This window comes from Rhineura floridana, chromosome 10 (genome assembly GCF_030035675.1).
Source record: "Rhineura floridana isolate rRhiFlo1 chromosome 10, rRhiFlo1.hap2, whole genome shotgun sequence".
Classification (NCBI taxonomy): domain Eukaryota; kingdom Metazoa; phylum Chordata; class Lepidosauria; order Squamata; family Rhineuridae; genus Rhineura; species Rhineura floridana.
Genome location: NC_084489.1, coordinates 23,490,321 through 23,506,096, shown reverse-complemented (window position 1 = coordinate 23,506,096; position 15,776 = coordinate 23,490,321). Strand labels below are relative to the sequence as shown.

Genomic DNA, 15,776 nt, shown 5'->3' with positions numbered 1-15,776 from the left:
GGATGATTTTTCCAGATTTACACATGTGTTCTTATTGAAAAAGAAAAGTGACGCAGAAGAGAAATTAAAGACATTCATACAGAAAACAGAGACACAACATGGGGCTGTTATCAAAAATATCAGATCAGATAGAGGAGGAGAATTTACCAGTAATTCATTTCAAGCATATTTGGAAAAGAAGGGAATAATTCAAAGTCTCACCGCTCCCTTCAGCCCTTCCTCCAACGGCTTGGCAGAGAGAAACAGGTCATTGCAGGATTCATTGAGAGCAATGCTAGCAGATGCTGATTTGAATCAATCTTATTGGGGTGAATGTATACTGTACACTGTTTATATTCAGAACCGCCTAATGCACAGAACAATAGGCATGTCTCCCTATGAGAAACTGACTGGAAGGAAACCCAGGGTGAAACACATAGAACGTTTTGGGGCAAAATGCTGGGTACATGTAGTAAAACAAAGAAGACATGGCAAATTAGGCTCAAGAGCTCAAGCAGGACGCATTTTGGGATTTCAGAATTCATATTACAGAGTTTGGTTACCTGAGAAACAACAAGTAGTGTTAAGCAGAAACATAAAAGTGATAGATAAACCTTGGAGACACAGCCAAACAGTGATCTTAGAGAGTGAAAACAAACAGGAAGCTGCAAATGTTCCTTTCGGGCAGCAAATTCCATTAAAACCTGCATTAACAGATTTGATTCAGAGTGGCAAACGTACTGTTAAAAGACTGAGAAGTGAAAACATAACAACACATGATACAGAAATGCCAAGTACGAGTGCTGGTCCAACTAAAGTTGAAAGTGAGGAAGAAATGGAAATAGATAATGTCAGGAGATCAGAGAGAAAAACGAAAGGTCAACCTCCTCAGAGATTTGCATTTAATGTTACACAACAGAATAATGAAACAGATGAAATTCCAGAGGAATGGGAAAAGGAGGGGCCTATAGATAAAGAAACAATGGATCTAATGTGGAAATATTGTGTTGAAGAATGAAATGTAATTGTATCATCAAATAAAAGCAAACATGAATCTGTGAAACATGTGTAAATAAAGAATAAAGAGAAACTGAACTGAACTGAAACTGTAAATAGAAACTGTAAGAATCCATGTACTGAAATGTATTTGTAATGAAGGTTAATGTTGTAGAGATGTAATAATTGTAACTTGATGTTTTGTGGTCTGTAAGTCTCAGGTGGGGGCTGTTGGTCAGTGACGCAGGTTGTGAGACTCACAGACAAGGTTTTTAGCAGAGAGAGAGAAACCTGAAGCAGAAGGGTTAAACTGTGAGAACAGAGTTCCAGACAATCAAGGTCAGTCTGGCTAGCTGAAAGTGTGATAAGCTGGGAACTGGCAGGATCTCGGGTGTGGGGGAAGAATTGTCAATGGAGGAAGATGTCTCTAATGTCTTTGCCTAGTAAAGACTCTTACATGAAACTTGCCTGGCCTGTCTTATTCCTGTTCTAAACGGCTCTTGGATCCATACCACGTCTCACCTACACACGCAGAGCGCTACAATACCATCCTTAGGGTTTTTTGTTTTGGGGTTGTTGTTTTTATTTTTACGTGACTTAGTACCTGGAAATACTGTGAAAGGGTTTGGACTTGTCAATGGCACTGTTAGCAGTCTGGTAAATAAACATTTCCATTTCTAAAACTCAATGAATAGACATCTCTTTATTCTTTTATTCTGGAAAATGCTATTCCTTTCAGAAAGTAGTATAAAACGCTTGTACAAATATCATAGCTGTTTTATGATATTTGATTTCCTGTTTTATGGAAACTAGTCCTTGCATAAATACAGTTGCTTGTTTGTCCTAGCTGCGTTCATAACCTTCAAGGCCATTTGTAAAACACTCTGTGAGGTGCCTTGGTGACATTTAGCTTCAGATGGTGTGAAGTGTGGCAGTTCATTATCACTTGGGGGGTGCATTCCCTTAATCTGCCAGGGCTGCATCAGCTTCTGAGCACAATTCTTTATGCTTTTTTTTTTCAAATTAATGAAGCCATTAATGTGCTAAGCAAGCAGAAAGAGGGAAAAAGCATCAAGTTCTGTAGAACAGAGAAGAGACAGGCTCCGGTGCTTCTTGAAATAAGATGTTTATTTAGCTCAGTGTGTTTTGGAGTTGAGACTCCTTTGTCAGGAGCTATAAACGAAAATAATCATAATACAGGACAACATTGTTATTAGTTCTTTAAGAACAAAACGTATACATATCTTTAAATGTGTATGTTCAAAAACTACACGTCAAGGAGATTAACCGTTACACATTCTTACCAAACTATGGAAATATGTGAAATGTTGAGGTACATGGTCAGTAGTTGCTTTATTTTTCTAATAGGTGTCTGGTTGGTTCTGTTGGCTTCAGACACAGTGTGTATTCATTCTGGAAGCAATGGCTCTGCAGGATTCAAAAGAATTGAGATTTCAACCATTTTTTGTGTTAATATTTGATTGTCTGTAGGTGTATATGTCATGCATTTCCATAATTTGATACAATTTATAGCAATTTATCTCCTTGACTTAATTTTTGAAAATACATAACTTTAAATTTGATATGATTTTGTGTTTTTAAGAACTAATAACAATGTTGCATTGCATTTTTATTTTTGTTTATAGCTCTTATTGAAGGAGTCTCTACTCCGAAATACATTGAGCTAAACATCTTATTTCAAGAATTAATGTACTAAGGCCAACAAAATCTATTTTATTTAGGGTCCAATCCTTTATCCATGTCTCTGGGAGTTATTCCCACTGAACTCATTGGGGATGTCTGAGTAGGCGTGAATTGGATTGCACTAGTACAATTATACCCTACCATATCTAAATCTTGAGGCATCTGATAAGCAACCTAGCGACTTTGCACAGCTGGGTGCAAAATAGGAGGCAAAATGCTTTAGTAGCCACCAAGGGGAGCCTTTCCATGATGGAGCTTGTACTGCATGTTCAAACAAACATACCGAAATTTTAATCTTGTTCTATGTGAGGATAGTTTTAGAAACTGGGGTTTTTGCATTCCTCTGTTGGGCTGGTTCATGTATACACAATAGTGTAGTGGCAAGTTCAGATGTGCAGTCCCTTCATGATAGTCACACCACACCCCCTTTCAGCCATGGCCCCCTTTCCACCTTCTCTTGCTGTCCCTGTCCTTCACTACAACAGACGTCCTTAGGAACCAATCAGCATGAAAGGGGAAGCTGTGTGTTAGCTATTGAAAAGGGTTTTCTCATGGCTGGCTTGCCTCCTTTCACTTTGATTGGCTCCAATCAGCATGAAAGGGCAAGGACTCTTCTCAGTGGCTAATGTGCTCCCTTTTCATGCTGATTGATTCATACATAGGGACCAGGCTGGGACCCTGCTCCCAAAAAAGTAATGGGTCTACAACCCCCCATGTCCCCAGATGACTACTCCCTATATACAAGCAACCCACTTCTCTCTCTCAACTTTTCTGGCATCCTGGATAGAGGGCCATGTGGAAGAAAGGTAATGTTTGAACAATAATTACAAACAAGGCTAGTCTAAGACATTTGGCTGTTTATGGCAGAGAAGCAAATTATGCCCCCCCATAACCCCCAAGGGCAAGCCAAATTATTAATTCCACAAGCATCCCTCTCTGTCCTTGGCAGTAAAAATACAAGAACAGCTTTAAATACAGCTTGAAATGGCTGCCTCACTGTGCCTGATGCAGGGACTGCTGAGCCTTTTAGTCCTGTGGGCACATTTGGATTTGTTCTATGGGTACCACCCCCTCTAGTTACTTTTGTCTCCTGCTTCCAGATCAGTCCTCCCCAAAAGAGAGACATGTGAACATGTTTTATTTTTTCAGGAGATGTGGGTAAATGTCAGGTCCAGTAGAATTAATTTTAGTCTTGAAAAGCACATAGAGCTGAAACAGGAAGCGGAAATAGTGTCCTTCTTCCAACTTCCTCCCTCAGCAATATGTACTATTCAAGGAAGGGAAAGGTAAACACCCTCACCTCCAGCACCACTGCAGCCACACGCACCACATTAGCAATCCCTGGAATGGTAAAACCAGCTGTGGTATGCTGCAGTCATAGTGGCTTTTTGGTAGGTGGTGCAACTGAAATTACAGTAAGGTGTAACTTCGTAGCACTAGTTTGCCTATTAACTTTCCCCACGTATCTCCCTAGCTTGTGGAGATATTGGTCAGCCATGGGAAAATACATACTAACTGTGTGCAGCTATTTGCTACAGAAATCTTGTTCCTAATATTTCTGGGAGGAAGGGTGGGCTATAAATTTAATCAATCAATCATGCTTTTAAAAGCACTGCTCCTATCCTGTTCTGTTCTGATACCATTTCGTTTGTTTCTTAAGATAAATTAATTCTTAATGACTCAACTTCATATACATTTCAGTGAGAATTTAAACCAAACGCAAGCCTGTCTTTTTCTGATTTTATTACATTCATTTAAACTAAAATAGTCGCAGTCAAAATGAAGACTCAACATTTCTTCAAGTTCTCCTGCTGTACATGTACAAATACCACAAGTGTGTGTGTGGTAAATGTTAACTACCCTGCTTTCTTATCAAAAAGATTCTTAAATTCCCTTTCAAATTTGCACATCCCTTAGAGATCTTCTTTGAAACCAGCAGCTACAAAGAGGCTTAAAGATTGACTGTTGGCTCTTTCATATGCCAGTTAGGACTTAATCACCTCACACTCTTCTTTTAATTCTGTTGGGAGGCAAAGAATGGAAAACTAAGCACTTCTTCTAAAATGTTTTAAATCTGTAATATAGTTAATGTAAGATTAAAGTGTGGCTGCTGTGAATTTTCTTTAATATCTGCAAAACACAAATGCCACTGTGACCTGAAAGGTATGTGTCAGCTTTTCTCAATGAAACAAATGATACATCTCTAGATCAATCCCTAATTTTCTTTACATGGTGAAATGTTGACTCAAACCAAGTTGGTATTCAGCCCATGTTGAAGTGTATACCCAGATTACAGTATGGTTCAGAATTAGTGCGGTGCCTTAAAATTTCTAGAAGTAAGCCAACCCTCAGATCACTACTGTGATCCATCATTGTTGTGTTGTGTTTTTGTTTATTTAATTTATATCCCACTCTTCCTCCCAGAAGGGAGAACTGGAAAAGGTTCAGAAAAGGGCAACCAGAATGATTAAGGGGATGGAGCAGCTTCCCTTTGAAGAAAGGTTGCAATATTTGGGGCTTTTTAGTTTTGAGAAAAGGCAACTCAGATGCAACATGATAGAGGTGTATAAAATTATGCATGGCATGGAAAAAGTGGATATGGAACAGTTTTTCTCTTATAACATGAACATTTGTGGACATTCAATGAAGCTCAGTATTAGAAGGTTCAGGACAGACAAAAGAAAGTTCTTCACACAGCACATAGTTAACCTGTGCAATTAGCTCCCACAAGATGCAGTGATGGCCACAACTTGGATGGCTTTAAAAGAAAATCAGACAAATTCATGGAGGATAAGGCTGTCATGCAGTACACATCTGAAAACGAATTGCTGGAAGTCGCAAGAGGGGAAAACGCTGTTGCACTCAGGTCCTGCTTGAAGGCTTCCCATGGGTATATGGTTGGCCATTGCCCTGATCCAGCAGGCTCTTCTTAAGGAGCGCAGTATTGATATGCTTTATAATGATATTCATTCACTATTGTAAATTGCTTTGGGATTTTTTAAAAATGAAAACTGGTATAGAAATATTTTTAAAATCTATATATTTTAAATATTCATACCCCATTTTCCCCTCCCAAGCAGTCGCTCAGAGTGGCTTACCGATAAAATTCAAATATAAAAGCATCAATGATCTAATAAATTAAAATGCAAATTAACAAAAAGCAGCAGCAAAAAGCACTAACAATCTATACATTAAGTAGCACCAGTTCAAAAGGTTTCAGTTGCTGAAAGAACACAAATAAAGAGGAACACAATTTAATCTCTTGGGGCAGGGAGTTCCACATTCAAGGTGTCAACACAGGGGGAAAAAACCTCTCCCCCACCAGCCTTGCCACAGAAGGCAAGACTATTACATGCAAAACTATGCTGAGAGGGTCACTTGACTTGATCCCTTAGTCTGATCCTAACTGATAACTTTAGGTGGTATCCAAAGCTTGGAGAGGTGTCAGTGCTAAAGAAGAGTCCAGGAGGCTGTTGTCTGCTGACCAGCAATTTCTTAGACTACAGAAAATTGGATTTTAAGGAGCACTTCAGCTTATCCTTCTATAACAGTGGTGAGGGGGTTTGAGAGTGTCAAAGAAGCTGACAGCAATGCCATCAGGAGTCTAGACTCCTAGCAGGGGCACCCAAAGCAGAATGGTCAAAGCTGAGACTAAGATGCATCCAAACTCAGAGGAAGGCAATGGTAAACCACCTCTGAATACCTCTTACCACGAAAACCCTATGAACAGAGTATCCAAAATGCAACAAGAGATAGTGCTGGAAGATGAGACCCCCAGGTCAGAAGGCACTCACCGAGCTACTGGGGAAGAACAAAGGACAAGTACGAGTAGCGCTGTGACTAATGACGCAGGTGGGTCAAAGCCGAAAGGAAGACCAGAGGCTGATGTGCAGATGCGAAAGGAGAGTCCGGAGTTGTATGACGCACACAACATGAACATGGAATGTGAGAAGCATGAACCAGGGAAAGTTAGAAATTGTCAAGCAAGAAATGGAACGTATCAACATTACAATACTTGGCGTGAGTGAATTAAAATGGATGCGAATGGGACATCTTCAATCAGGGAAGTACAAAATATTTTATGCAGGAAATGAGAAATTAAGAAGAAACGGGGTTGTTTAATAGTAAGAAGTGATGTAGCAAAAGCAATTAGGAGCTATAATGCAAGGTCTGAGTGAGTGATATCAATGAGATTTAATGGGAAACCTATTAACATCATCCAAGTCTACGCTCCAACGGCAAATGCAGAAGAAGAGGAATTGAAGAGATTTTATGCAGAATACAGGAAGAAACTGATCACACTAAAACTAGATGTGCTGATAATCATGGGGGAATTCAATGCAAAAGTAGAGAACAGGAGAACTAAGAATTGTGGGGAAATGGAGACAGAAATGAAGCAGGAGAGAGACTTATTGAATTCTGTGCCAATAATTTGTTTCTTGTGAACACATTTTTTGAGCAACCAAAAAGATGACTGTACATGTGGACATCACCAAATGGGCAATATAGGAATCAAATTGATTATATAATTGGTAACAGAGAAGTTCCATACTTTCTGCAAAAACAAGTCCAGGAGCAGACTCCAGTACAGATCATGAACTGGTAATACTGAAAATCAGAGTAAAGCTAAAGAAGAAGAACAAAGCAATCATAAATGCCAAAATACAATTTAAATAACATCCCAGAATAATATAAAGATCAAATAAAGAACAGATTTGAGGCTTTAAACTTAGTTGGCAGAGAACCAGAAGAACTATGGAGTGAAGTCAGAGAGACATTATCAGGAAAGAATGTAAACAGACAATACCTCTAGTTAAAAAGAGAGAAAGACCTCAGTGGATGACTGAAGAAATTTAAACCAAGAGTAGCGATGTTGAATAATCAACAGGGGAACACACTGACTGACCGAGATGAAATAAAAGGAAGATGGAAGCAATACACTGAAGAATTCTATAAAAGAGATGCCAGGATGACAGATTTATTCATGGAGGCACCGTATGATGAACTAGAAATTCTAGAATGTGAGGTGAAAGCTGCTCTTAAAATACTTGGAAGAAACAAATCACCAGGAACAGATGGCATACTAATTGAGCTGCTATAAGTTACTGAGACAGAATCTGTCCAGATTTTGACCAAAATTTGTCAAGAAATATGGAAAACTAAACAATGGCCACAGACTGGAAGCGTTCAATATATATCCCAATTCCAAAGCAAGGGGATCCCAGGGAATGCAGTAATTATTGAATTATTGCCTGAATATCCCATGCAAGTAAAGTAGTGCTCAAGGTTCTACAACAAAGGCTCTTACCATCTATGGAGTGAGAAATGCCAGAAGTCCAAGCTGGATTTAGAAAGGGAAGAGGCACCAGAGATCATATTGCAAACATACGTTGGATAATGGAACGGACCAAGGAATTTCAGAAAGAAATCACCCTGTGCTTTCTAGATTACAGCAAAGCCTTTGATTGTGTAGATCATGAAAAAATATGGAATGTTTAAAAGAAATGGGGGTGCCACAGCATCTAATTGTCCTGATGTGCAACCTGTACTCTGGAAAAGAGGCTACTGTAAGGACAGAATATGGAGAAACCAACTGGTTCCCAATCGGAAAGGGTGTGAGAAAGGGGTGTATTTTATCACTCTATTTGTTTAATATATACGCAGAACATATTATATGGAAAGCGGGGTTGGACCAAGATGAAAGAGGTGTGAAAATCGGAGGGAGAAATATTAATAATTTAAGATATGCAGACGATACCATACTACTAGCAGAAACCAGTAATGATTTGAAATGAATGCTGATGAAAGTTAAAGAGGAAAGCACAAAAGCAGGACTACAGCTGAATGTCAAAAAGACTAAAGTAATGACAACAGAAGATTTATGTAACTTTAAAGTAGACAATGAGGACATTGAACTTGTCAAGGATTATCAATACCTCGGCACAGTCGTTAACCAAAATGGAGACAATAGTCAAGAAATCAGAAGAAGGCTAGGACTGGAGAGGGCAGCTATGTGAGACCTAGAAAAGGTCCTCAAATGCAATGATGTATCACTGAACGCTAAAGTCAGGATCATTCAGACCATGGTATTTCCGATCTCTATGTATGGATGTGCAAGTTGGACAGTGAAAAAAGCAGGTAAGAGAAAAATCAACTCATTCAAAATGTGGTGTTGGAGGAGAGCTTTGCGCATGCCATGGACCATGAAAAAGACAAGTAATTGAGTGTTAGAACAAATTAAACCAGAACTATCACTAGAAGCTAAAATGATGAAATTGAGGTTATCATACTTTGGACACATCATGAGAAGACACGATTCACTAGAAAAGACAATAATGCTTGGAAAAACAGAAGGGAGTAGAAAAAGAGGAAGGCCAAAAAAGAGATGGATTGATTCCATAAAGGAAGCCATAGACCTGAACTTACAAGATCTGAACAGGGTGGTTCACGACATATGCTGTTGGAGGTCACTGATTCATAGGGTTGCCATAAGTCGTAATTGACTTGAAGGCACATAAGAACACCAGCAACAATATAGCTGGTTGTGCATTTCAGCAAATGTCTTAATGGAACCTTACCTTCACAGTATTATATGCATATGGGATTGCTCTGATGGGATTGGATGTGAGCAAATATCACCCTCAGGAAGCAAGCCCATTGTATGGCATACAATATGGCATTAGGACAAAGATATGTCACTGATACAGTAGTGTTTTGATAGTTGTGCTGAGACTGGATCTTTTTTTAGTGAAAGGCAGTAGTATAGTTAGATAACATTGGACTCTGGATTGAATGGTTTTATGGTCCTCACCCCCCTTTTTAGATGGTAATCTGGATTACTTCATTTATTTCAAAATGTAGTGAGCCAACCACGCTGCATTTGACTGCCCTCCTGCTCATTCTGATGTGTAGGGCCGTGGACTTCTGCCCCAAAGTCCTGGCTTGGTGGCACCATTGGTGAAAGAGTATGTGTGATCTTACAATTAGGTTGGAGTCTTTCATGTACGCTCTAATGTATCCCTACGCTTTGTGAACATCTAACCAGAAAGTGATATTAAGTTCTTCCAAGATTGCTGAAGTGTCAACTTTAAAATTCATTGCACTGGTCTCCAAAGTGATATTTGTGTAATGTTGAAGACTTAAACTACAAATCAGAAAGTCCCTGGTTAGAATATATCTCTTGCAAACTTTGAACTGAGTAGGCAGCTGTAGGCAAACCACTTTCTCAGCCTCTCCCCTCCATCAGCAAAATGAGAATATTGGCCTCCTGAATAGGATTGTTGTAAAGTTTGCAGGAAGATAATTATATGTGGGGCTTTCAAAACTCTGGATTAATAAGCATTTATACAATCTTATAAAGTTTCTGAATAGGGATGCCTATATTTACCAGCCCTCACATGTTGGCAGCATTGTGGCCACCAGGTGATTCTGTTTTGAACTAATACTTTGTCTATTCCTTTATTTAGGTTACCTATAAAAAGGAGATAAAGGTTCTTTTGTATGCTGTGCAAGAAATGAATTTAAAACTTGTCAGTGACCATTACATACTGTGATTGGGGGGTGTTCGGTTGTATTGAGATTTTAACTGGCAAATATTATAGTAAAACACTTTGAGCAGGAAAAAAAATCCAGACTAATAATAGTTTTAATGTTCAAGCCAACTAATTGCCATGTAACTGTTGAAAAGTAAATGCACAAATGTACTTTGGTCCATGGAGACTGATCCATTAGGGTTAATGGGGCTCTGCCCCATCAACCTCAGTCTGTCCTCAGCCAATCTCCACCTGCCTGCCTTCTTACTTACAGCCAGTTCAAGGGGTGGCTCTGCCTGTTATTGGCTCTGGCTCCACCTACTAGGTCTTCCTACCTTCTGCAATACCAGTCTCAATGGGCACCAGGCACCACTGATTATGGTTACATGCAGCAGAACCCAGGGATCCATGTGCTAAAAGGGAACTTGCACATGTGCTTTGTTACTTTATGTGATGTATAAAGTAGCCCTTAATCTGCAGCTCCAAGAAAATAAACCTTTGTGGTATCTGAAATTAGTTGCACTGACTCTGGAATGAGTCTTGTTAGGCATTGTAGTTGTGTTTATGCACAGTTTCACAGATGCTCTTAAATCCTAGGCTTAAACCTGCTAAAACAATCATTGGTGAGTTAATAACATGTTTGAGTTAGGAGTCCTTATGGGACTAAACAAATGGCTACACACACTCAGAATTACTGGTTATGGCAGTATTACAGGTACTGTAACAACACTGCCTCTTGTAATCTGCCATGTCTCTGGAGCATCTTAACTGGGTAACTTCATGCATAGGTCAAGATTTAATGTCCCAAGAGACATCCTGTTAAGAGTTAGCTTTTGAAGACTTTGAACTGTATATTCAATTATGATAAAGGTGGATAGTGTTACTGCTAAAGGTGATCTCTTGAGTGTAATTTCTAATACAAAGAAGGCATTAAAATGGGTACAGTAGCTTGCTATCCTGGGAAGAGGTAGGTAAGAAACCAGTTACTAGTGGTTGGCCAATATTGGGGCAAGTCTGGTACACAGTAAAAACCCATATAACTGCATGTGGAGAATTCGTAGCCTGACTATTACAAGTAGATGTGTAAGGTATGTGTGATGTCTCTGACTGGTGATTGTGGGAAGTTACTGTATTGAAGGAACTTTTAGGTCTGATTGTGGGAGGGTATATGCCTGGACAGGTAAACTACTAGGATAGGGACTAGTTTTCATTTATTCGGTGCACCTGCAGCTTCTACTTGACCAATTTCATTGCAAGGTTGTCTGTGAAATCTGCTCTCCAGGAATTCATAAAAGTTATGGTATTCTGAAATAGTGGTTTCTAGAAGAGCTATAGCACAGTGGTGGAGCATCTGATCTGCAGAAGATCTCCGGTTCAATCTCCCTTATCTCCAGCTAAGGCTGGGACAGAACCCTGTGTAAAATCCTGGAGAGCAGCTGCCAGTCAGTGTAGGCAGTACCAAGCCAGATGGACCAATGGTCTGACTCAGTATAAGGCAACTTCCTACCTTTCTACTTGCACGCACCATGTTCTACGGCGGGGCTCTGCTGGCTTCTTCAGTAAACGGGAATCCTTTACAATCCATTTTCTCCTTGGAGTCATCTTAGTGGTAGGCAAGTGATTTTTTTGTGTGTGTGTGTTTTTAGCACGGTGAATGCAAGAGGACCGGGGTGGGAGTGATAGCCATAAGGGATCTGCGAGCGGGTGTTCGCCGCATCTTTTCAGCCATATCTATGCATGTCTAGCTGAAAACTGAGTCCCCTTTGGCCTGAATGGGGGCTTACTCCCTCGTAGAGGTGTATGCGGATGCAGCCTTTGTTGCGTTTTTACAGATCCGCGCCGTTGCGCTAGCAGAACTCCGCCCTTGCCAAACCCGGCGCCTCTCCCCCTCCCGCTCCGGCTCCGGCTCCGGCTCCCGGGCCGAGCTGGCGGCTCTTGGCTTTTCGCCGGCGCATGCGCGCCTCTCGCTCTCGGGTGTTTCCCCCCCTCTCTCCTGCTCTGCTTTCCGCCTCTCTCCCTCCTCCTTCCGCTCCGTGCCCGCTGTTGGCAGCGGAAGTGAATTGGGGTTGGCGAGAGCGCGAGCCTGGCACGGGACGGAGAGGATGGGCCTGGGCCGCCTCTGTCGTTGCCGCGAGGAACTGAGTCGCCTCTGTCGAGCCTCTGTCGAGCCCAGGAACTGAGGGCTGCGAAGGGAGTGGGGGAGAGGGGAAGGAAGAGGCACCTTCGAGCGGGTCTTTCTGAGGGGCGCCTGACTTGGTAAGTGGGGGTGGTGGGGGTGACCCCATGCACGGCGAGGCAAAAATATCGGCTCGGAAGCACGCGGGGGACAGGGCGCGCGAGAAATACCCATATATACGCAAGTGTGCGGCGTGAGGTGGCGACCCTTGCAAGGTGCTATTCTTGGGAAAAGGGTGCAGGGAAAATCATCTCTCGCCCTCCGCCCCCATTTTTACAATTAAGATTCCTCCCCCCCCCCGCCAACGAGGGGTTCCTGAATTACAATGTCGCCTCCTTTCTGTTTCAACTCTTGAAGCTTTCTCGTTTTCTCGATTTATTTCGCTTTTCTCGTCACTCCCCCCAATATGTATGTTATCTGAGGAATACCGTAGCAACAGGCATTGGGATGACAGGAGGAGGGAAGGTGACAGACGCTGATTGTTTGAGGGAAGAGCTGACAAGTGTCAAGGGACGGTTGCGATCAACTGGGAGCAATTGTGGAAAAGGGAGTACTGTGATGGTCTCCATGTTCAAAGGAAGTGCCTGTCTTTTTGCAGGCAAAACTCCCCTGCTGATGGTTCCTTGGTCAAACCAATCTTTTCTTTACCTCCTGTTTTGTTAGGGAATTGCTGGGTTGCAAATCCTTTTCCTTTGAATAGGGGTGGGCAGCCTCCAATTGGCTGCGTCTGGTGGTGGTGGTAGGAGAAGTGCAAGGAAGCGGTGGCTTTTGTGTGTGTTTGTCCTATTTCTTTTTCCTTTTTCTTGCTAGTGCTACATCATTTCTCCCCTCACCGATGTTGCTGTGTTTGCTGGCAGTGGAAACAAAGCAACTGCCTGGAATATAGGGATCTCTCTGCCTTTTACTTCTCAGTCCCAGCCCCAGGGCTGCTGTTACTGCCACTAAAGTCTTTGTCACCATCAACCCAAGAGCGGTTTCGATGGAAAAATGAAGGTAAATATATTGACAAAGTAATTGCTTTGGGGGCTTGTGTGAGGGATGACAACTGCTTTTTTTTTAACAGCCTGCAATTTTTTAACAGCCTGTTTTTTAAAAACAGCCTGATAAGGTGACTCTGGAGGTGAAGTTTTTCTGCAGAAATTTTCTGCAAGGTGTTGGATGAATTTGTTGGACCTTGGTTGTGCAGCAGTTTCACCGTAAAACATTGTCATGAATTGCTATTTTGCGTAAACCTAAATCTTGTATATGCAATTGCAGTGCTTTATGTTTCCTAAGAAATGATCAGCTCTGTGTACAATCCCAAATCAGATCAGTTTACTGTTTTTAGTATTGTTTGCTTGTCATAGTACTGAAGAAATTAAAATACTTCCATTAGCCATAATTTTTCTTGTTCAAGCATGTGTTGGAACAAAAGGGAAAAGCACCACGCAATGGACAGAAAAGAGAGGCAGGCTCTGGTGATTGGTAGGTTTATTAAGACTCAACGTGTTTCGGAGTAATCCTTCCTCAGGAGCAATGGCGATCTGTTTCCTTTTCTCTGCCTGCGCAGTTCAAATTCTTTATCCAGCTCCACACAAAACAAACACCCGTTTTGTGTGGACCTGGATAAAGAATTTGAACTGAGCAGGCAGAGAAAAGGAAACAGATCTCCATTGCTCCTGAGGAAGGATTACTCCGAAACGCGTTGAGCCTTAATAAACCTACCAAGCACCAGAGCCTGCCTCTATTTTCTTTTCAAGCAAGTGTTGAACAAAATAGGGAGATTTAAGGGCATATTGGTAAAGATCAGACTGTGGTTGAAATGTGTAAAAGAATGCTCTCGTTCTGAGGAATTTTGAAAATACAGGAATGTAGTTGACTCTTCAACAACATTAGATAGCTACTGATTGCAAGCTCTTCGCTCAAGCCCTTGATTTCTGTTATCTCTGAATTTAACAGCTTTTCCTCCTTTCTGGAAGTTCTGGAGAAAAGGAGTTAATAGAAATATGAACCTGCATAATCAAGATGAGCAATATTAATTGGAAATAGCCGTCTGGGAATTGTACTTTATAAATTGTCAAGTGCTTTCTTCACACGGACTTTGTAGCTGATTCTGTGTTAATTGGTTCTATTATCACTAGGGCTTCAGAAATGTTAAATGGTCCACATGTATCAGTTTTCAGTCTTCTAAGGATGCTGCAAATGAATGCTTCATTTGTTACTTATTTTTTCTTTTCTTTTAAAAACTCTATTCAATATCTGTATTTTGTCGCTTTCCAAAAGGCAAACAGCAGCTGGAACGGGTGAATTTTGGTGGGAAAGTAGTGTAGGAGTTAAACTTCTCCTCCTCCAGCATCACTGCTCCAATCTTCATGGCCTTTGCAGCAGCATTTCATTTTTAAAAAGTTGTGAGATCTAATTACTGTTACGCCATTTGGGCCAAAGACTGCAATCCTGTGTTCACTTATTTGGCAGTAAGTCCCACTGAACTCAGTACGATGTTTTTCTATGCCTGCATAGGATTGCACTACACTTCTCCAGAAATATTTTTCTTCTACTCTTGTCATTTGATGTACAATACCTTAGTGATGGGAAATTACACTCATAAGCAGGGCTACTTGTACACCTTCCATTCAATATTAGAGTGAAGTTGCTGTTTCCCATAGAGCTCCTTAATATGAATGAGAGTCCCTAGGATGCATCTTCACATTGGTTAACAGAGTCCAAGGCTGCTATTGATAATTTAGCAACTGTTTATTCATTGATTGTTCTTCCACATTCAGTACAGGCTTGTCCATCAGGGCAAATGTGGTACTGCCCCCACCAACCTTGGTCCTCAGTAGGCCCCCACTTCCCTGCCTTCTTAGTTCAGTCCAGGGGGACTGAACTGGCTGTCAGCTTCTTCTTTAGTCTCTATTTATTCAATCTATAAAATTTACTTTTATCTATAAAAGTATTTATATACCTCTCTATCGCAAAACATTAGAGTAGTGTACAACAGCATAAAACATTTAAAAACAATGCAAAACAATCATTAACATGACTGGCTACTCAAAACACATTTTGAATAGCTGCATGGGCCTGTCGGCACAAAAAGATCAAGAGATGCCTGAAAGTCAAAAGTGAGGATGCCAGCTGAATCTCAACAGGAAGAGTGCTCCATAGCATGCAACCTCTGACACTAAATGCCTGACTTCTGGTTGAGGCTAGTTGGGCCTCTAATATGGGGGACAATTACTAACAGTGTCTTCTGGATGATCTCAGTGATTGGGCTGTGACATAAGGGCTCAAGCAATCCAGTACGTTTTTAGCTTTACTGATCTCAATGTCATCATCATCAGACCACGACAGAGGGGAAGAATGAGGGCAAAATTAAAAGTAGTTGGCTCTGGCTCCACCTACTGTTGGCC

General features: G+C 41.1%; 1 protein-coding gene across 4 annotated transcripts in view; it reads left to right on the top strand.

Moving 5' to 3' along the window:
- The window catches only part of ATP2C1 (ATPase secretory pathway Ca2+ transporting 1), a 136,201-nt gene that overhangs the window by 63,082 nt on the left and 57,343 nt on the right, over window positions 1-15,776 (top strand). Inside the window, exons 1-2 of one of the 4 annotated variants that reach the window (XM_061586542.1) lie at window positions 12,216-12,467; window positions 13,198-13,380. The exons of 2 other annotated variants lie outside the window; for them this stretch is intronic. In XM_061586542.1, coding sequence (XP_061442526.1) covers window positions 13,375-13,380 — 6 coding nt within the window. In that variant the 5' untranslated portion in view covers window positions 12,216-12,467; window positions 13,198-13,374. Of the gene's footprint in view, window positions 1-12,215; window positions 12,468-13,197; window positions 13,381-15,776 lie in introns of those variants that run through there. One more of the 4 variants, XM_061586543.1, reaches the window with a different exon arrangement.